We start from the raw sequence: 23,364 nt of genomic DNA, 5'->3' as shown, positions 1-23,364 counted from the left end.
GCAGCCACCGAGCCACAGCTAGGGGCCGAACGGGCGAGCCAGGGGGCATGGCAGGCGGGACCCAGGCCCGACGCCTGTGTCCCCGTCCCTTACGGGACACCGACAGGCGGGGTCCTGGGCGGTGTCGGTCTGGCCGGGGTAAGGGAGAAGGAGTCAGGAGGGAGGTCAAGTCTGGGCCAACAAGTGTCAAGGCCTCAACAGGCGGGGCAGCCAGAGCCGCGGGCGTGGCCGCAGGCGGGGCAGCCAGAGCCGCGGGCGTGGCCGGCTGGACAGGCGAGCCGGGCTGGGCCGGCGAGCCGGGCTGGGCCGGCTGGACAGGCGAGACGAGCAAGTCAGGTGAGACGGGCTCGGGCGTGCGGCCCGCAGGGGGCGCCTCCGTGAGCGCCACCAGCACGCGGGCAACAGGGGGCATAACCGTGGCAACCTTAGGCTGTGCAGGTGCCGGTAGGACAGACAGTTCAGGTGCCGGCAGGACAGGCAGTTCAGGTGCCGGCAGGACAGGCAGTTCAGGTGCCGGCAGGACAGGCAGTTCAGGTGCCGGCAGGATGGGCGCTTCAGGTGCCGGCAGGACAGGCAGTTCAGGTGCCGGCAGGATGGGCGCTGCCCTCCCGCGGCCAGCAGGGGGCGCCGTCGCGGGGCAGAACCCCCCCCCAAAGGCGCGCCAGAGAGGGACGCCTCGGCGGGCGCCGTCTCCACGCGGCCAACAGGGGGCGTCTCGGCGGGCGCAGCCTCCACGCGGCCAGCAGGGGGCGCCTCGGCGGGCGCAGCCTCCACGCGGCCAGCAGGGGGCGTCTCGGCGGGCGCAGCCTCCACACGGCCAGCAGGGGGCGCCTCGGCGGGCGCCACCAGCACGCGGCCAGCAGGGGGCGCCTCGGCGGGCGCAGCCTCCATGCGGCCAGCCCCCGGGACTGCAGGTAAGCCAGGCAGGACAGGCGGGTCAAATGGGACAGACGGGTCAGGCAGGACAGGCGGTGCCGCAGGCAGAGCGGCGGCAGCTGCAGCAGGGAAGACAGGCAGGACTGGCAGGTCGGGCGGTGCTGCTGTCCTCGCGGCGGCTGCAGCAGGCGGGGCTGCAGGCAGCGCAGCCGCGGGCAGATCCGGAGCAGCGGCAGGCAGCGCAGCCGCGGGCAGATCCGGAGCGGCGGCAGCAGGCAGCGCAGCCACAGGCAGAACGGCGGCGGCAGCAGGCAGCGCAGCCGCAGGCGGATCGGCGGAGGCAGCAGGCAGGAAAGGCAGTGCTGCTGGCCGATCGGCGGAAGCTGCAGCAGGCGGTGCCGCAGGCAGAGCGGCGGCAGCTGCAGCAGGCGACGTCGCTGGCAGAGCGGCGACATCAGCAGCCGGCGGTGCTGCGGGCAGAGCGGCGGCATCAACAGCCGGCAGGTCCGGATCGAACCGGTCCGGTGCAGGAAGGAGGGGTGCTGAGCGCGTATGCGCCCTCCCTTTTCGCGCTTTAGGGACCCGGGGACTGGCGTCTCTGACAGCGCTGTTCCATCTCCCAGGACAGCGCTCTGGCCAGGCATCCCCAGTCTCCAAAGGAGGCAGGTCCTCCGCGTCTTGGGGCCCACCTATCACCCAGGCGTCCTCCAAGGCGGGGAGAAGGGAGCACGCCCCCAAGAAGAGAGTTGGGGCGGCTTCTTCCGCCTTTCCCCTTCGCTTCTTCTTTCTCCTTCCGGATCCGGCAGGCGGCAGCGGGGTCGCAGCAGCGGGTGGTGAGCTGTACACCAGCCCGCTGTCGTGTTCCACCTGCCTCAGCATGGCTGCAGCCGCTACCTCCCGAAGCTGCTGGAGGTTGTCGCGCACCACGTCCGCTTGGTGCGCGTCGCCGGGTACAGGCATCCCCTCCAGGATATCCCGGCTTTGGTGAGCTAACCGGCGAGCTGCGGGATCCTCCCGGATCTCGGGCTGGGTCAGCCAGTGTAGGACCTCGTCGACCAAGCCGAGGTACTCCTCCTCGGCTAGGGGGGATCCTTTCTTCCGGAGATCTGTCATTCTGTCAGCTTCGGAGGTGAACGCGAGCACGGAAGCAGGCGAACGAAGCCAAAAGGTCCGGTGAAGGGTTTATTGAAGGCAACAGGACAGGTGCAGACAACGACGGACCATACAACGATGACAGATCTGGGGAAACAGACTGAGACTCGGACTAAATACACAGGACTAGGCAACAGATAACGAGCTACAGGTGGGAACAATTAGGGCGAAACAGGAGGTAATGAGGTGGGCGTGGCACACATCGGGAGCGGACGGAGCGGGGCGTGACACCAAGCTTGCTGGCACAAATTAATGGAATGACATTGCATCTTTTTTTATTCTATAGAAAACGAAAGATCAATCTACAGGCCAGATTTTTATAATGAATTATAAACATGTCGCAGGCCTGTACTATGGAAAATGACCGATCGTCCAATGCAGTCATGTCTCTTATTTCAGTAGCTGTGTCTAATGTGACAAATCAGGAAAGGGCAACATCACAGGGAACTGCAGGTAAATCAGTGAAATGACCAACACATGCCAACAAGTCATAGCATTGAACCATATCTTAACATGAAAAACAGTAGATCGTAAAATCTGATCTGGGATGCATCCATCCATCCATTTTCTCCTGCTTATCCGAGGTTGGGTTGAGGGGGCAGCAGTCTCAGCAGGGAAACCCAGACTTCCCTCTCCCCGGCCACTTCATCCAGCTCCTCTGGGGGAATCCCGAGGCGTTCCCAGGCCAGCCAAGAGACATAGTCCCTTCAGCGTGTCCTGGGTCTTCCCCAGGGCCCCCTCCCAGTGGGACATGCCCGGAACACCTCACCAGGGAGGCGTCCAGGAGGCATCCTAATCAGATGCCCGAGCCACCTCATCTGACTCCTCTCAATGCGGAGGAGCAGCGGCTCTACTCTGAGTCCCTCCCGAATGACCGAGCTCCTCACCCTATCTCTAAGGGAGAGCCCAGCCACCCTGCGGAGGAAACTCATTTCGGCCGCTTGCACTCGCTATCTCATTCTTTCGGTCACTACCCACAGCTCGTGACCATAGGTGAGGATAGGAGCGTAGATCGACTGGTAAATCGAGAACTTCGCCTTTTGGCTCAGCTCCTTCTTCACCATGACAGACCGATGCAGCGCCCGCATCACTGTGGACGCCACACCGATCCGCCTGTCGACCTCCCGCTCCATCGTCCCCCCACTCGTGAACAAGACCCCGAGATACTTAACCCCCTGGGGTCTGAGGCCTCTTTTCCACTTTCGGGGTAGTTTGACATGCCTTGACATTTTAAAATATTTCACCTATCTAAAAAACATTTATCCCAAAGTGTTACATTTGCTTTTATTCAGCACAAACTCAGCACCAATAATCTGAGACCTCTTATAATGTTATTATTCTATTTTTTGTTAAAATCAACTTTAAACATATGCTTTTCAAAAACCTATTTTCAGACATGCTGAGAAATTGTAAAAAATCACATTATAGACATTTCTAGTTAAGACTTTTGAGCTCTGAAGCTTAAAGACACAGGGGTTGGCTACACATAGGTGAAAGTGACATTCTGAAATTTTATGTGGTTTGATTACTAAAGTGTTAGTGTTACGGGCCCCAGGCGTGGTGACCGCAATAAAAAAAAAGGATTGTGATCTGTGAAATGAATGAAAAGACTGAGACGAAAGGAACACAGGACCATGCTTTTCTTTACCCAGATTATGTCTGTTAAATCACTTAAACTCGAGTACATTTCTTTACCATCAATGCATTCTCTGTCCAGCATATTTAACTTACATAAAACACAAATAAAGCGCATCTGCATCAATTAGCTTAACCAGTCGGATGTATAACAACTTCCTGCTGCACTTTCACTCAACTCTGAGTAGAAATCACATAAGTCACAAATAACATTGCAATATTGCATTGGTTTCACCGAGACATAGTGCTATCACATATTTTAATTATTCCATAAGCATTAATTAACACTTGAAAATACTCTGTATATGCTAGAAATTAGCTTACTCAAGCTGGGACTTTGCATATAAAAGTGTACAGTAACCTCAACAGATGTGACATCATACTCAAGAAATAAAGCTATCAATACTGATATTATTAAAACTGTAAACAAAATGATACATAAGAAACTCTCAGCGGTTCCCTTAACACTCAATTATGAACTTACTCTGTTTAAAACAGCTTATTAACATGTAAACACATATTACATGTTAATAAGGCCCCATGGGTATAGGCCTGGCCACCAGGTGCTTGCCATCGAGCCCCACCCCCAGGCCTGGCTCCAGGGGGTGCCCCGGTGACCCGCGTCCGGGCAAGGGAAAACGTGTTTCCAATATTTTTCTCATCATAGGGGGTCTTTTGAGCCGCACTTCGTCTGGTTCCTCACCTAGGACCTGTTTGCCTTGGGTGACCCTACCAGGGGCATAAAGCCCCAGGCAACTTAGCTCCTGGGATCACTGGAACACGCAATCCCCTCCACCACGATAAGGTGTCGGCTCCAGGAGGGGTCTGGGATGCACATGTACATATATAAATACATTATATTAATTTGTACAATGTTGAAATTACATTAAAAATACACTTTTAATTATTCAAGTGCAACTGAACATAAGTATAGTGTAAAAATAAAATGTAGTGCACAAGAAAGTCAGCTTGATAACATAAATATTCTGTAAAACAAATGTGTTTATCCACATAGTACCATTGTACTAAACAGAAACATTTTCTCTCTTACCTCTTATTTTTAGAAATATAAATCAAAATTATAACAAGAATTTTAAATGTGAAGAATTAGACTTGTAGTGAAGTACAGTAGTACCTCAAAACTTAATCTGTTCCGGACTCCGGATCGAATCCTAAAAAGTTCGAGTTCTGATCTAATTTTTCCCATAAGAAATAATGGAAAACCGCCCCCCCAAAATTACACCTAAATATGTTTTTTTTTTTTAGCATTTAAACACAAAATGAACAGGATAAAACAAGAAGAGCATTTTTTTCTTAATGGCTTCCAAAACGATAAAGATCTTATCCCAACATTACCCCTGTCCTGCAACGATCGTCCGCCCCCTCCGTGTGCCACACCCCCTCGTTAACCTCGCGTGGGATCCCCATGCGATCAGCTGTTTCTGGTTGTTGTCATTAGTCCTCTGTGTCACTACCGAAAATGTTACACCTACCGAAAATGAAACTTCCGCTACTACGCATGCGCACATTCATCACGCATGCGTCCACGAAACCACAATTTCCGGCACTTCTTTATTACGCATGCGTAATGTACACTTCCACAGGACCAATACTGCGCATGTATTCACATTTTGCGGCAGACCGTGATTGTGTGGTTCAGGGCGTGGACGTCCTGTATCATCATTCATTGGTCACGTATTGTGAGATGGGTCATTGATGTTTATATTTGTAGTTCAGCCGTCACTGTATTGTCATTTAAACCATATTGCTTTGCCGATTGTAATATTTGCATCTGTGTACGGGTTGCTTTTAGTGCCTGACTGCAATCTTACATAAGATTTTTCCCAATGGTATTGCTGAATAGATGCATTTTCTTTAGAAAACGTAATAAAATCAGGGTATATATTAATCTTGTGTACCCATATTGCTTATCAAGGGGCTGTGATATATACAGTATGTACAGCATTTTATAAAAAAAAAATCACACCAAAATAATAGTTAAGAACTTTTATTTGCGTAACATAAACAATGTTTATGTTGTGTGGTTTGGTCCAAGATAAAACAATCGGTCGTCTGTCAGAAACAAATATAATTTGCTTTATTTAGCACAGCTGCCATAACTGACACGAGTGTGTGGTAATTACACTGATACAATTAAGAAATGAAATGACTAAGGAGAAAAAAAGCAGGCTTAGTTTAAGTAACTTCACAGCACATCGAACTGGGAGTAGTACATAATGGTAACATTAAAGTAATGTCACCTTTGACTGTAAAATTAATGGCCATACCCTGTATTTTACGTCGCTCCTTCTGAAGCACATTGGGCATTAAAGGCCTATGCGAAATAAAATCTTTTAAAGTCGAAAGACTCCATCATTATCCAGTTAAACCTTCTCTTTCCTCTCGCCGTCGACATTCTCATAAAAAATCAACAGACGATGAAATGTGACGCGAAAAAAATAGCACGCCTCCTTCCAGAAGTCGCAAGCGTGCGCATACGTAGTAGCGGAAGTTACATTTTCGGTAGGTGTAACATTTTCGGTAGTGACACTCTGTATTAAGTCCATGTTTCAGTTTCTTTCCCCAGTCCGGTCATTGGGTGCGTTCGACTTGCTTACAGCGCTGGCTTAAAGCAACGCATTCTGATCCTGATGCAATGCATTACGGTTAGATGCATTGCGACCTCTCACCCGGCTACACAAACTGGAACCGCCTCCGTGACGATTTTGATTTGATTTATGCCCTCTGTCATGCAGTTCCAATTTTTCACCCTTCTGTCATTGCAGTCACAATGTTGAATGTGACAATACGTACACTCTTTAGAAATGTTGGCCCATATTGATAGGATAGCATCTTGCAGTTGATGGAGGTTTGTGGGATGCACATCCAGGGCACGAAGCTCCCGTTCCACCACATCCCAAAGATGCTCTATTGGGTTGAGATCTGGTGACTGTGGGGGCCATTTTAGTACCGTGAACTCATTGTCATGTTCAAGTAACCAATTTGAAATGATTCGAGCTTTGTGACATGGTGCATTATCCTGCTGGAAGTAGCCATCAGAGGATAGGTACATGGTGGTCATAAAGGGATGGACATGGTCAGAAACAATGCTCAGGTAGGCCGTGGCATTTAAACGATGCCCAATTGGCACTAAGGGGCCTAAAGTGTGCCAAGAAAACATCCCCCACACCATTACACCACCACCAGCAGCCTGCACAGTGGTAACAAGGCATGATGGATCCATGTTCTCATTCTGTTTACGCCAAATTCTGACTCTACCATTTGAATGTCTCAACAGAAATCGAGACTCATCAGACCAGGCAACATTTTTCCAGTCTTCAACTGTCCAATTTTGGTGAGCTCGTGCAAATTGTAGCCTCTTTTTCCTATTTGTAGTGGAGATGAGTGGTACCCGGTGGGGTCTTCTGTTGTTGTAGCCCATCCGCCTCAAGGTTGTGCGTGTTGTGGCTTCACAAATGCTTTGCTGCATACCTCAGTTGTAACGAGTGGTAATTTCAGTCAAAGTTGCTCTTCTATCAGCTTGAATCAGTCGGCCCATTCTCCTCTGACCTCTAGCATCAACAAGGCATTTTCGCCCACAGGACTGCCGCATACTGGATGTTTTTCCCTTTGCACACCATTCTTTGTCAACCCTAGAAATGGTTGTGCGTGAAAATCCCAGTAACTGAGCAGATTGTGAAATACTCAGACCGGCCTGTCTGGCACCAACAACCATGCCACGCTCAAAATTGCTTAAATCACCTTTCTTTCCCATTCTTACATTCAGTTTGTGTCAGGGTCAGCCCCCACTGTGGTCCTTTCGTGCCCCTTCCCCGTTTGACCAGCAGGTGGTGCTGGTCATTCCGTCCTTCACGTCAGTCCTTGTTCTCCCCTGTCTCCTGTCTGGTCTCGTGGCTTAATGTATTTAGCATGTGCTGTCTGTTTGCCCCTCGGTCCATGAGTTCCCTCTTGTCTTGTGTTCGAATCCCACCTCCTCTGTTTTTGTATTTAGCTCCCTGGTGTTTTTCTTTATGCTTAATTATTCCTGGTGTTTGCTTTGTTATTTGGTTTTGGTTTTGTTTCTTGTTCCCCTGCCTTTGTTATTGCCTTTGTACCTTCCGTGTGTTGATGTATGCTTCCTTGGTTAGTGTTTAGTTTCCCTGATTTAGTAGTGTCTTTGAGTTAATTGGTTTCACCTGTGTCCTGTTTCCCTAGTCTTTGTTAATCAGCCTCACCTGCCCTGTGTTGGTCATTACCCCGTGTATATTAGTTCCTGCCTTTGTTCTGTTCCCCGCTGGTTCATCGTGTCTAAACTCTTGTTCATCGCGTCGTGTCTGGTTTTCCTTTGAGTGTAGTTTACCTAGTTTGTTAGTTTTCCTTGTGTGTATTTAGTCTAGTTAATTCCTCCCTGTTTTAGTTTTGACCCCTCGTGGTCCCTTTGGTTTTGGTTAGTCGTTTGTAGTGTTTTCTGTTTTCTGTAATAAATCCCCTTTTTGTCCTTGGAGCCGCAAGTGGGTCGTCAGCCCTTTTTTGTGCACCATGCCGCGTTCCCGTTCCCGTGCCGTCCAGAACCATGACAGTTTGGAGTTCAGGAGATTGTCTTGACCAGGACCACACCCCTAAATGCATTGAAGCAACTGCCATGTGATTGGTTGATTAGATAATTGCATTAATGAGAAATTGAACAGGTGTTCCTAATAATCCTTTAGGTGAGTGCATATCCATAGCAGTCTGGTCACCAGTTGGTGAAATGTATCGTGGGGAACTTGGTGAAATTTATTGTTGGAGAATTTAATTGTATCACTTTTTTTGGACACATGGGAAGAGTGTATAAGGTAGGCTTGTGCATTGTACATTTTCGTTAGACTGTGGTATTTTGATTCAGTGAAATTTATCATACAATGTGCCCCAGGGTCGCTGGATAGATGGCTTTACTAGGGAATAAATTGTCGTCTTTTCTGACTGCACCAACTGTAGTTTTTAAATTTAGTTTGAGGACAGACTCACATTCTACAACTTCATTGAGTAATTAATGTAAAGTTGTGGAGTAAAACAACTGACAAATCAAAACAACTGAAGAAATTAAGGTACATTTTATTATACTAACTTTATTGTGGATTTAAAACAGTTGAAATTTTTAAGATCATTTTGTTTAGTTTTGTGTTATTTGCAGAGATGATGGTTCTGAGTGAGCCATCATATTCGCCATTCACATTCATAAACCAGCCAATCAAAGCAAGCAGACCTGGACAACCAGCATCTACTGTCCCACTAGGCACACTAACACATTATACCACTGTTACACACCAAACAAAGATGCATACCACTCACTTTCGCAACTGCACCTTGGCCAATCAGATCACCGTTTGGTGCTGCTGCTTCGTGTTTACAAGCAGTTGCTAAAGCGTGCGGAGCCAGTCACAAAAGTGGTGCAGAGCTGGAGTTTGGAAGCAAAGATGCAAGACTTTTTGGAAACAGTGGACTGGGTTATGTTCAGAGAGGCCTCTGATTGGCCTTCATCAAGAAATGTGTCAATGACTGTCCACTAAAACGGTCCGCTCATTCCCAAGTTACAAAGCATGGATTACAGCATAAGTCTGCAGGCAGATCCGCAGCTACACATTACATAATAGAGGCATGCAAGCATATAAAAAGCATATAGCAAGGCAATAAAGTCTGCAAAACAGCAGTATGCACACAAATTGGATTCACAATTGGGGAGCATGAGGATGCATCTCTGATCTGGCAGGGAATCCAGTCACTTATGGATTACAGATCCCGATCACACACAGTCATATACAACAACTTCACACTCGTGAACAAGTTTTATGCTCACTTCAAGCTCTAAATTAATGATGTTCCTGTGCAGGCTTCCCCAGCACTGCAAGACTCCATCTTGACTCTCTCTGTGGATAAAGTCAAGAGGACCTTCACAGAAAGAGTCTCTGGTTGTGTTGTGACCAGTTGGAAACTATCTATACGGACATCTTAGATAAGTGAAAAGATTCTCTTAGAGAGTTATCAGTTCCTACCTGCTCCAAGAAAACAACCATCATCCCAGTACCAAAAAAGTAGGCTGCCTTAAAGATTATTTGCCAGTAGCACTCACTCCCATTGCAATGAAGTGCTTTGAAAGGCTTGTGCTGGGCCACATCAACGATAGCATCCCAAACAGCCTAGACCCCCTCCAGTTTGCATATTGCTGCAACATGTCCACTGAGCATGCCATCTCCATGGCACTCCACACCTCCCTGGCTCACCTGGACAATAAAAGCTGTTATGTCAGGTTGCTGTTTATGGACTGCAGCTCAGCCTTCAACACAATCATCCCACCCCAGCATGCCACTAAACTGAACTCAGTTTTTCACTATGTAACTGGATTCCGGACTTCCTCACCAGCAGACCCCAGCACATGCACAATAGTGCGAGGAGCTTTTCTTGCATCATCACTAACACAGGCACCCCACAGGACAGTGTGCTAAGCCCCCTGCACCACTCCATCTTCACTCACAACTACATAGCCAAGAACAGCTCGAACTCCATCTTGAAGTTTGCTGATGACACCACTGTTAGTGATCTGATCTGCAATGACAATGAGAAAGCCTAGAGGGAGGAGGTCAGACACCTGGAATGATGGTGTTGGCGCAATAACCTCACCCTCAATGTTAGCAAAACTAAGGAGATTCGGCCCATCAAGCTCGTTTGTGGAGAACTTAACTAATAGCTCAGAGTTGTTAAAATCTTATCTAGCTCTAATTTAAAGGAACCCATGGTTTTAGCTTCCGCTACACTAGCAGGAAGACTATTCCATACTCTAATAAAAGAAGTGCTTCCTCAAATTTGTTTTAAAATGTTCTCCCGCTAATTTCCACTTATGGCCACGAGTTCTAGTATTTAGACTAATATTGAAATAGTCATTTGGCTGAACAGCATCCAGACCCGTTAGAATCTTATAGACCTGAATCATATCCCCCCTTAGTCTCCTTTGCTCAAGGCTAAACAGATTCAATTCCGCTAACCTCTCCTCATAAGACATTCCTCTAAGACCAGGAATCATTCTCGTAGCTCTTCGTTGCACCTTTTCTAAGGCAGAAATGTCCTTCTTGAGGTATGGTGACCAAACCTGCACACAGTATTCTAGGTGGGGTCTTACCAAGGAATTATATAAGTGTAACATCACCTCCCTTGACTTAAACTCCACACATCTAGAGATATAACCCAACATTCTGTTCGCCTTTTTTATTGCTTCCCCACACTGGCGAGAGTGGGACATGGAGGCATCAACATACATACCGAGATCTTTCTCGTATTCAGCTACCTTTATTTCAGTGGAACCCATAAAATATCTGTAGTTTATATTTCTGCTCCCTGCATGGATTACCTTACATTTATCTGTGTTAAATTTCATCTGCCAAGTATCAGCCCATTCGCTAATTAAATCCAGATCCCGTTGAAGCCTCTCTGCTGCTAGATCAGTATCTGCTACACCGCCCACCTTGGTGCGGCCAGCAGGGGGCGCCTCAGTGAGCACCTCGGACGTGCGGCCAGCAGGGGGCGCCTCAGCAGAATGTCACTTTGTCACTCTGAAACACTGAAGTGTAGCATCAGTCATAATCATTTACATCATTTGAATGAAAAAGTGTCAAAACACAACTTTATGACTGCATAAACCAGTCAACATAGCTGATATGTCAACTTGACACAGGAGTTGCCAATATTAGCATTTATGACAGCTACAGAACTTGGAACGAACCTTAATAAATGCTTTTGTCAAGATATGTTGGTTTCAATGAAGGGCCTATTTTGGTGTCATGTACCCTTCATAGAGCACCCTTAAGTGTTACCGAATGTTTTACAAAGAATCCACATACAAAGAATACTCCCCAGGTAAAATTAATAGACAATTTTAAACAAGTTCTAACACGGTTTTCTTTTTATTAATGAGTTACTACCATTTACAAGTGGCAAAAGGGAGCCTTATTGTAAAGTGGTACCAAAAATTGAAAGCAGACGTCCAGATGCATTACAGGCAACACATTTAAGAACTGCTAAGTTTTGCTCCCCAAAACGCGACCTCATGCAGCAGGACGAGCCAGAGGTCCTCGCCCTGCTGCGTTGCGTTGTTCGGGAGATCCGTCATTCTGTCACGATCGGCTTGCAGGCGAGCCGTGGAAGCAGGAGAGCGAGTCAAACTGACGGGTAATCAGGGTTTTTAATCGTCAAAAGACAGACAGGTAGGGACATCTAACGGACAATACAATGATGGATCTGGGTAGACTGACTGAGACAAGGACTAAATACAAAAGACAAGCTACGGGTAACGAACCACAGGTGAGAATAATCAGGGATGAACACGAGGTAACGAGGTGGGCGTGGCACACATTAGGAGCGGACGGAGCGGGGCGTGACACATATGTTAAACACAGAATGCACAAAATTACAATGAAATTCTTAAGAACATAAGAACTATACAAACAAGAGGAGGCCATTCAGCCTTTCTTGTATTATTCGCAGCCCAACACTTGTGATAAGTACAAGTACCAAGTAGCAGCAATGAAGATGTACATAAATATGACCTCACGTCCTATCTACCTCGGTCCTGTCCGGTCCATCCCATATCCCAAATCAGTCACATCTGTCATTTAGCCTTCATTGATTTTGATGACTACCCTCACCTGTCTGGTTATCCCTAGCCCATTGTGATAATGTATTTCACCTGTCTGTAATCAGTCTTTAGTCATCAGTGTATATATGTAAGCTCTGCACACACAGACACACAAATCACACAGACACACTCTGTCCTGTGCTCCCAAGTCCTGTGTTTCATTACTTGTTGTTCGTCCTAACTCCCAACAGGTCCACGTACCCAGATAGCACACACATGTTAAAATGACATTGACTCCATATCAGACAAAGTGCTTGAAACAACATTGATCTTCAATGTTGATTTAGCATTGATCTTGCTTTTTGAAAAGGCCATTTATCCAATGTTGAAAAATCAACCATTTGTGATAACAACAACAACAACAAATTTATTTTTGTATAGCACATTATCACAACATTACATCGTCTCAAAGCGCTTTACAGCATCTCCACCCAAAGCCCCCAGTGAGTAAGCCATAGGCGACAGTGGCAAGGAAAAACTCCCGAGAAGGAAGAAACCTTGGGAGGGACCAGACTCAAAGGGGGAACCCATCCTCCAGGGGCCGGCAGGGAGAGTCAAATACAGTTGAATCTGAAACACAAACGGGGAGCAGGGGGGAGATGACAAGCCGGTGCCACCGCTCCCTCCAATCGACAGGCAACCAGAAGGCAGGGAGCGGGTCATACAAGGAAGATGACACAGGCAGAACAGCAAGCTGAACGCACGGACATCATTGGTAGAGGCGATGTCACATGTAGAAGGGTGTGCTGGACATCTTGATAGAGTGAGGGCTCCAGGCAGCACCCCCCAGGAGAAGTAGGGGAAATAAAATATGCAATTAGTCAAAGTAGGGGAGACTATAGGCAGTGCTAAAAGTTAGATGAGTGCAATATGAAGTGCAATGCTCCGGCAGATATGGCTATGGCAGCATAAGTAGGAGGGAGAGGCAGGTGGGAATGCAGGCCTGGGGAGTCCCTGAAATGACAGCACTCCAATCCCACAAGCGATTGTGAAGCTAGAGTGACAGCACTGTCAATTCAGTTTATCCAAAGCCAATGGCACCGATCCCCACCCAGCTCTACACCTAACACTATAGGTTTAACTGGGAGTGAGAAGTTAGCTAGAGCTAGAACTAGTGTCCCTATAAGCTAAACTAAACAGGTGTGTTTTTAGTCTAGATTGAATATTGAGAGTGAGCCTGAAATCCGCACATCCGGTGGAAGACCATTCCACAGCTGGGGAGCTCTATAGGAGAAAGCTGTGCAGCATGCCGTAGCTCTTTCTACCCTAGGTACTAACAGATATTCCGCACCTTGAGAACGAAGCAAGCACGGGGGGTTGTGTGAGGTCAGCAGATCACTTAGGTATTCTGGTGCAAGGCCATTCAGTGCTTTATAAGTTAATAGCAGTATTTTATAGTCAATCCGAGACTTAACTGGTAACCAATGAAGGGAGGATAAGACTGGTGTAATGTGATCAAATTTTTTTGTGTTTGTGAGAACTCTGGCTGCTGCATTCTGTACCAGCTGAAGTTTATGTAAGGATCCAGACGGGCAACCAAAGAGGAGGGCATTACAGTAGTCCAGTCTGGAAGTTACAAAGGCATGTATTAATTTTTCTGCATCACGAAGTGAGAGCGTCCTACGAAGCTTGGCTATGTTCCGTAGATGATAAAATGCAGTTCTAGTAATACTTCTTATGTGAGCATCAAAACATAGATCTGAATCAACTAGAAGACCAAGATTTCTAACCACCGTGTTAGGTTGTATAGGAAGACCACTAGGTGGTGCAACGTATTTCTTGCAGCCTTGGGACCAATCACCAGTACTTCTGTTTTTTCTGTGTTTAACATTAGGAAATTTTTTGCCATCCAGCACCGGATATCTAACAGACAGTCTTCTAACTGAGATAGGAGTGATGTATCATCAGGGTTAACAGATATATATAACTGTGTATCATCTGCATAACAATGAAACCCAACACCATGATTTCTAATAATGTTACCAAGAGGTAGCATGTATAGGGTAAACAGTAGTGGGCCCAGTACAGATCCTTGTGGGACACCGTATGTGACTTTGGTGACCTTGGATGATTAATTGTGCACATGGGCATACTGATAGTGATCAGTTAAATATGAGTGGAACCAAGAGAGTGCTGTCCCCGTAATGCCAACTACCCCTTCTAACCGGTCCAAGAGGATATTATGGTCCACAGTATCAAATGCTGCAGTTAAATCTAGTAATACCAACAGCGATATACAGCCACGATCTGAAGCCATAAGTAAATCATTCATTACTTTGACTAGAGCAGTTTCTCTGCTATGGTTTGGTCTAAAGCCAGACTGATATAATTCATTAGTATTATTTTTTTGTAGGAAAGAAGACAACTGACGAACTACAACCTTTTCCATGATCTTTGAAACGAAAGGAAGATTTGAGATAAGTCTATAGTTTTCTAAAACACTAGAGAGAGATGAGGCATTCCGCTTTTGTCAAAGTGACAGGTTGGGTCAAAGGTCACAAAGGTCAAATAAATCAAAAAGTGACAGGTCTGGGCTGTAAGCCAGGTGACGTCATGAGGTAGTGCGAGGGGGCTCTTTTTTTTTGCCTGTGAGCCAGTTGAGCATTGGGAGAGGGGTTTATTAATATATAATTTAATTATTTATTATAATTATTATAATTTAATTATTTATTATTATTAAAAAAATATTATTATTTAATTAATTATAATTTTTTATATTGAGGAGAGTGCTTATGAGTGTGGTGTTTTGTCTGCATCCACCGGGTGCCGAGCAGGGGGCTGGTGCATTAAGGTCCCAAACACTGGAGCTGAGTGGGTGGGTTACCTGATGGAGTGTGAGTGTACGCTGTACCGTGGTAAGGTCCCGGGCTTTGGAGAATCCGCAAAAAAGGGCTCGGAGAGAGCGATGCTGTGTCTGGTGCGGTACCGTGGTAAGGTCCCATGGCTTTGGATAATCCGCAAAGGACTCGGAGAGAGCGATGCCGGAGAGCTGAGAGCCGTGCTGCGCGAGTCTGAAAGAAACTCTGAGAGAATGAACAAGTTGGAGCAAAGAATGAGAGGAGGAGGTGGGTCTGGGTCTGACGCTATCCTCCTCCAATGAACGCTTAGCGGCAGTTTGGGTGTGTGTGTTGACACCCCGTGCAGCACCAGCAACAGCTTGGCCTTGTGTAGTAACGGTTTTCAAGTTTGTGTTTTTCCTCATGCAACCGTTTGTATTACATCAGCGTAGGTCAAATCCCGGTCAAACTGTAATATGGGCCACACATCAAATTGGACATTTTGTATTTCAGTAAATTTTGTTTGAAGTTTTGGTTTTTCCCATGCACCTGTTATGTACATCCCGGTAGGTCATCCGTAATAATTTGGGCCACACATCAAATTGGACATTTTGTATTTCAGTAAATTTTGTTTGAAGTTTTGTTTTTTCCCCGACTCGCCCGTTATGTACATCGTCTGTGCAGTTAAAAGAAAAAACGTACATCGAAATAGACTTAAGAAAATCAGATAAAACTTGACAGGCTGTATATTTCTCCTTAAAGAATCCTAAGAAGTAACCAACCGCAGAAAATTTTTATTACACCGAGCAGGGTTTCCCTACTTTGGTAAAGAAAAACAAGTACCCCCCTAGTATCATTAAGGCCTTACCCCTACAGGAAAGAGAAAACTACACGGGACATGCATAGTTTACCTCCTTTGGTAAAGAAGCACAAGTACCCCCCAAGTATCATCATGGCCTTACCATGCGTGCCACACCCCCACCAGCAGGCCTTGGAGAATATAGGGAGCTTTGCGCTGTAGGGCCAGCACTAATTTTTAAGAATACAGACATGTCTGGCACTATGGAAATGAAAGATTCAGCCTCACCACCTAAGACTCAGCAGGAGCAGGAGGAGGCTGTTATGCGGCCTCCGGGGGCTCCCAAGAAGAAGATTCCTACGAGGCGTAGACGGGTACTTTTGATGCAGCCGTCTGGAGACCTGAGAGTTACCTGGGAGCTGCCCAATGGGGATAAAGTGGTCTGCCTCTTTGACAACGCATCTTTCAGGTCACCGGAGATGCCGCAGACCCGGGGAAAGATGACCCGCATCTGGCATGTTTTTCTGAAATGGAATGGGGAAACTTGAAGACTATCGTTATCCCGATGATGAAGGAGAGCACCGACCCCGACTTTCAGACAGACACCGCTAGAATGGAGATGCACTATAGAGATGCTGCCAGTGGTAAACATCGGAGCACCTTTATGAAGTGGGACGCGACCGGGGAGCTGGACAAGAGAATGGTGAATATATGGCAGCTGCCTAAATGCGACAGTTGTGGAATGAGAATTCCATACCTGATTTGGATGCGGCTGATTGAAGAAAAGAGCGATTACTTCCAAGCGCTGTTCAAGGACAGTCGGGTACGTAAGGAGATGCAAAAACCTACGCCGTAAGGATCACCCCCCACCCCCCTCCCCTCACCCTCTGCCTTTATATAAAGTGGACGCCTTTACAAGCCCTTTCACAAACATCACCATCATCATGGCAGCAGCAGCAAATTACAGCAACAAAGTGTTCTCCGACGACGACGAAAGCGGGGAGAATGAGGCCTTTTCACCAGCAGCATCACAGGCCTCTGATGCTGGAGAGCTCCCTCCACCGACACCGACCTCTGTTCCTGGAGAGGTCCCTCCGACCCCTGAGATCTGCACGCTTCTCTGGACTTTGTGCGGAGGGATGCTCAACTGCATAAAAGCCATGATAGTGGGCCTTTTAGCCTCAGTCATCAGGAAGCATCAGCAGAAAAACTGCTACGGCTGCGAGGTGGATCATCCCAGTCAAAGACAGCACCCTTGCCTGTTTCCCGCCGGCAGGAATTACTTTTACATACACTTTGACTCTGTGCTGAGTGACCTCTGGACCGACCAGCTGACACCCGCCTTGATTCACGTTCTGGTGACCCTGGGCATCCAAGCTTCCATCGGCAGGTTGGAGGGGACCGTGGAAGCTATCCTGTATGATCTACGCGAGGCCCGCGACGGAATGCTGGAAATCAGTCGACTGGAACAGGATCTGTTTGAACAGAACCCCGCGCTTAAGCAGATCCTGGAAGAAGAATTTCTGACTCGTTGGGAGGCCCAAGACTAAAACAAAAAGCAATTTGTAATGGGGAACGGTATCGGCTGCGCTTTACGGCGGTTTATGTTAAATGTTTTTTTAGAAAAAGTTAGTCCACTGTTGTTGCATGCTATTGAAAAAAAGAAAAGCGATTGTCGGGATGATTATACTTGCTGCTGCTTTCATAGACTGATATTTGAGATTGCTCAAATCGGAGAACATTATCAGCGGGGAATAGTTTTACTTACTCAGCCGATGGCAGAGAGAGAAGGCCAATCGTCAGAAAGTCTCATACGCGCGTGTCTATCTTGTATTCCCGACGATGAATTTGACTGTAATCACATTTTTATATTTTATGCTTTAATCGTAGATGTAGTTGCCTTTAAATTTCATAATAAGCAGCCTTTCGATGTTAATCAGATGCTTTCTACTCTGCATACATGCATCGCTGAAAAGGCCTCTATACGGACCTTACTGCATGTGACATCGCTAATCTACCTCAACAACTGTCACGGGTGTAACTAATTGTAATAACGTTTTTAAACTATATCTTTCACAAAATGTGTGCCCTTGTAATAGCGTTTTTAAACTATATCTTTTACAAAATGTGTGCCCTTGTAATAACGTTTTTAAACTATATCTTTCACAAAATGTATACCAGCATTTTTAAACTATATCTTTCACTAAATGTATGCCCTTGCAATAAAATTGAGTTGAATAGCATTGCAATAGTCTTTGTATATACATGTTCAGCAGGGTGGCCGAGTGGTTAAGGCGTTGGACTTAAGATCCAATGGATCTTAAACATTCACCCCAGCTAAAACTCTTTTGTAAAAAACTCTGCACATATGGGTTAAATGCAGAAAACAACAATTTCATTAATGTGTTCACTCAGTCTGTCAACAATAAAAACCCCCCTCCCCAGGCAGCTATAAAACGCCGCATCCCTGCTCTCACCCCCCACTCACTGTGTGAAAAGCATGTCTGTTGCCAAGACTACAGCTCGTGTCTTGAGCCGTTCGTACTATGACCCCAGCCAGCCGGGGTCATACGGGGGTGTCTCCAGACTGCAGAGAGCCGTGGAGCAAGATACGGGGAAAAAAGTGACTTCTGATGACATCAGAGAGTGGCTGTCTATGCAAGACAGTTATACTTTACATAAGCCGACTAAAAAGAATTTCCCCAGGAACAGAGTGTTTGTACCGAGAGCTATGTATCAGTGGCAGGCCGATTTATGCGACATGCAAGGGCTGGCCACGTACAACGACGGGTTAAAATACCTCCTTACGGTGATTGATGTTTTTTCTAAAAAGGCCTATGCGCGTGCGATAAGAAACAAGATGGGGGTGGCCGTAACGGAGGCCTTTGATTCTATTTTAACCGAGGGGGGTGTGCCCCTCAAGTTACAGACGGATGCCGGTAAGGAGTTTTTAAATGGGACTTTTCAGAAACTTTTAAAAAGTCATAAAATCACCCATTTCACCACGGGTAGTGAACTTAAAGCTTCAGTCGTAGAGAGATTTAACCGAACGTTAAAAGAGAGGATGTACAGGTACTTTACGGCTAAAAACACTCGACGATACGTGGATGTGTTGGACGATCTAATAAAGGGGTACAACCAGTCATTTCACAGCACAATTAAAATGAAACCTTCCGAGGTCACGACCGATAATGCTCATCTAGTATTTGATAATCTATACGGTCCTCTGAAGAAGAAAAAAAGCAGACGGCCACGTTTTAAGTTTAACATAGGGGACACTGTGAGAGTCTCCAAGCACAGTCAGATATTTGACAAAAAGTACGAGCAGACATTTACTGACGAGTACTTTGTCATATGCGAACGTGTACCCAGATCGCCGCCGGTGTATAAATTGAGGGACGTGCGCGGTGAAATACTCAAGGGGACATTCTATGAAGCTGAGCTGCAGAAAGTAAAAATATCTCCGAAACGTGCGTTCAAGGTCGAGAAGGTTATAGGCTCAAAGACCGACGAAAAGGGGAAAAAGTGGATTTTAGTACGCTGGCAGGGTTGGCCCTCGAGGTTTGATTCGTGGATTCCGCGGTTGGACTTGATGCGGATTTAATTTTTTATTTTTAAAAGAAAAGGAAAAAAAAATGGAGGATCGCCCCTCTTTTTACCTCACGCTACCGTCAAACTCTTGTCTCTCCATCTTCCCCGATAACCAGAGTTCGGATTACACCGTGATGCTCTCGCGACCTATAGAGCTACGGGGGCCTTACGAAGTAGGACTGGCTGAAATCATGTATTGTTACACGGGGCGAAATATTACATACCCCGAAAATACTTTTGAATTGCGGGATACGGAGGTGGAGGCAAGAAGAGACGCCGATCCTCTAGTGGATTTGCCTTACCTGTTCCCTCGGAAAATTAAAGTCGGATATTATGAATCCGTTTCACAGATTGTGTCAGAAATCAACGCTTCGTTAAAAAAATTAGGTATGGAAGTTTTCTTCGCATACAACGAGATTACGCGAAGGGTTAATATAACCGGACATCAGAAATACAAGATCAAATTTAAACCTACTTTGGCCTACATGCTGGGCTTTGAGCCGGGTGGCTGGTATAACGTAGGAGGTACCATGCCAACCTCACCCTACCCGTCCGACATTCATGCTGGATTCTATAATATGTACGTCTACTGTAACATCGTGGATCCGCAGCATGTGGGGGAATTTGTAGTGCCGCTCCTGAGAACCGTTAAAATAGACGGTGGGTTCGGCGACGTAGTCACTTTGCCGTTCCACAAGCTGCACTACGTACCGGTGAACAAGCAGAGCCTCCAGAATTTGCATATTGAGATAAAGAACGATCAGAATACTCTGATTAATTTCTCCTACGGAAAAACGATCGTCAAGCTACACTTTCGCCCAGTGCCAAAGATCCCCGTTTAAAAAAAAGAGAGAAAGCGGAGGGGGTGGGAGAGCATGGCGTACCACAATTCGCAGAGATTTATTCAGTATTACACCAGTCAGGCGGGACATGGGCTCCCCGGTTTTGCGGGGAGCCCCGTGATGTACGGGCATGGGTTGGGCTCCATGCTCAGTAGGGCTTTTAGATTCGTTTTACCCTTTCTTAAGCGTGGAGTTGATTTAGCGAAACCTCATTTGAAATCGGCGGCCAAAGGAATAGCTTCGGATCTCGCCAGCTCTGTAGTCAGCGGCCGTTTTACAAACACCGGTGACCCCAAGCAGGAAGGCTCTAGTCTGCTGTTGCTATCTCAGAGTCGTAGGAAGAGAGCCCCAGCGCCTTTACCCAGGCAGCACGGTCATAAAAAACCTCGCAGCAGCAGAGCTGTCAGGATTCCCAAGTCTCGACCTTCAAAGAGAAACAGGAAACCCCCCGGGGACATATTTTAAGAGCGTAAGGGAGAATGGCTCTAGCTAACCGCCTCTCGGCCGAATGCACCAAATCTGAGCTGGACCTGTTTGCGGCCCCTATGACGCAATTATCCATAGATCAGACCAATAATGTAGAAATCAACCCATTAAATTCCATTACCGATCAGGATGTTTTGGATTTCCTAATACCGGGGTCGGGCAATTTCTATCTGGACCTCAACTCTACACTGCTATATCTAAGGCTCAAGATCGTTAGGGCGGACGGCGCCCCCCTGGTTGACGCTGACCCCTGCGGTATTATACAGTACCCACTAAACTGTATATTCTCTCAGCTGGACGTGAGTCTGAACGACCTGATCAGTTCCTCATCGGCCACGCACCCCTATAGGTCATTCATAGAGACCCTGCTCAATTTTTCTACGGATACGCTAGAGAGTCAGTTTTCGACAGGGCTCTGGTACAAAGACGGCGGAGCCGACTTGGATAGCGTGGACATCACCCCCCAGGGCCCTAACGTGGGGTTGCAGAAGCGAGCTGCCTTCTGTAGAAACTCTCGGGAATTCTCTCTGATAGGCCCTATACACGCTGATATTTTTTTCAGCGAACGAATGCTGTTAAACAATGTGGATATACGCTTAAAGTTTGTAAAGGCTAAAAGCGATTTTAGTCTCATGTGTAGAAATGATGCCGATTATGAACTGAAAATACTGAGGGCCTGCCTGTTTGTGAAAAAAGTGGACGTCTCCCCGGCGGTGTCACTGGGTCACTCGGCCGCTCTCATGAAAGCAAATGCCCTGTACCCTATAAGCAGGGTAGTCGTTAAAAATTACACGCTGCCCGCGCAGTCGCGGTTCTGCCCGCAGGACAATCTTTTCCTGGGCAACTTACCGCGCTACATCGTTTTGGGGATCGTGGACCACACCGCGTTCGTGGGCACGCGAAACAGAAACCCATTCAGGTTTCAGCATTGTGACCTGGAATTTCTGAGTCTCTCTGTAAACGGCCGACACATACCCAGCAAACCGTTCCAGCCCGATTTTAACGCGAGGCAGTCGGTCAGAGAGTTTTACAACCTTTTCCTGGCTACAAACAGGCATTTAAGGGATTCGGCGCTATGCATTAACCGTGAGGATTTTGAAAACGGATACTCGCTATTTGCTCTCAATCTCTCCCGAGACGACAAGCTGGACGGCGGTGCCCTGTCACCCGTCATCAGCGGCATGTGCCGTCTGGATTTAAGGTTCAGAGCCCCGCTACCTCGAACAATGAGTCTCATCGTCTACGCCTGCTTCGACACCGTGATTGAAATAAACTCCAAGAGACAGGTTTTGGTGGACTTTTAACCATGAACACTCACCAGCTGGAATGCCTTTTACGACCCCTGCTGGGGGATGCTTTTGGAGGTGTGTGGCCTAGCGATTTATTACCCACCAGCGTACAGATGAGGCCCACTTTTCTGGTCGCAAACACGCACGACAGCAATAGAGAGGGTGAACACTGGATCGGGATAATTTTGGAGCCCCAAGAGGGGGAAGCCTCCTTCTTTGATTCTTACGGTTATCCCCCCGATTCCCCTTACTATCCTAAAAGTTTTATGCGCTTCTTGGGGAGGCATGCTAGCGAAATAAGGTATAATACGCGTCAAGTTGAACACGACTTTTCCTCCACGTGCAGGGCCCACGTCTCCTTTTTCCTCTACCAGCGCTTCAAGGGACTTTCATTTCAAGAGACTATGATGCTGTACTCTGATGACTTGAGGAAAAACGACGCTCTAGTATCCAAGTTTATCAAGAAATATTCAAAGTGTATTAGCCGTGTTAATGCCGATAAACTTTCAAAGCCGCAAAATGTATGTTCCTTAAAACTATTTAAAGATTGTTATAGTTGTTAGATTATTTGTCGGAAAAACAAAAACCGTGACACCTTTTATTCAATAAATTCAACATTTTATTAACCATCTTTTTCGTTGTTACAGGCGTTTTTTTTCACACGCATAAAACACTTAATCGCTGTAATCTATCCACGGAGAATAAGGGGTACCCTTTAAAGGCCATAAACGATATTCAGGGGAGGAATCACGCGGCGTGTGAGGGGTACCCACAAGCGGAGAGTCGTCCGTACTAAATTTTGCACGCCTCTTGTGCTTCTTTTTCACAGGAGGGGAGGAGGGTGGTGGGGGACCCCTCCCCGTGGCGTTTCCAGCGCCGTAATCTTTAAGATGGCTTAGGGCTTTCCTAGCTTGAATGTTACCGACGGTCGTGAGGGGGATGTTTAATTCGGATATTACGTTTAAAAAGGGTTCCCAGCCTTTAGGATATCCGACGGCCTGGGATTTCGGCTGGGATAAAGTTTTCATCAAATCCAAAATATGGGAACCTTTAATGGGTCTATCTCTGATGATGAGTTCACCCGACTGGGTCCAACGTACTGCCCCGTCGAAATCGAGCAGTTTCTGCATGATGTACCCCACGTTCTTTCTAGCCCTGGGTGCCACTTGCTGGACAACTTCCTGTACAGATTTGTCCCTAGTCGCACCGCCGGGCTGTCTCTCCTCCTCCTCCTCCTCCCCCGGCACATCTC

The 23,364-nt window shown here is 47.0% G+C and overlaps 1 protein-coding gene across 3 annotated transcripts in view; it reads left to right on the top strand.

Moving 5' to 3' along the window:
- trim9 (tripartite motif containing 9) overlaps positions 1-23,364 on the top strand; it is a 135,092-nt gene that overhangs the window by 40,909 nt on the left and 70,819 nt on the right. For 2 of the 3 annotated variants that reach the window (XM_072698907.1, XM_072698906.1), the window contains exon 3: positions 6,962-7,018. The exons of the other annotated variant lie outside the window; for it this stretch is intronic. In XM_072698907.1, coding sequence (XP_072555008.1) covers positions 6,962-7,018 — 57 coding nt within the window. The remainder of the gene's footprint in view (positions 1-6,961; positions 7,019-23,364) is intronic. 3 annotated transcript variants of the gene reach the window in all.

The sequence above is a fragment of the Paramormyrops kingsleyae genome, chromosome 14 (assembly GCF_048594095.1).
Source record: "Paramormyrops kingsleyae isolate MSU_618 chromosome 14, PKINGS_0.4, whole genome shotgun sequence".
NCBI lineage: Eukaryota > Metazoa > Chordata > Actinopteri > Osteoglossiformes > Mormyridae > Paramormyrops > Paramormyrops kingsleyae.
Note: the sequence above shows the minus strand (reverse complement) of the source record. Positions and strands in the feature narration are given on the sequence as shown.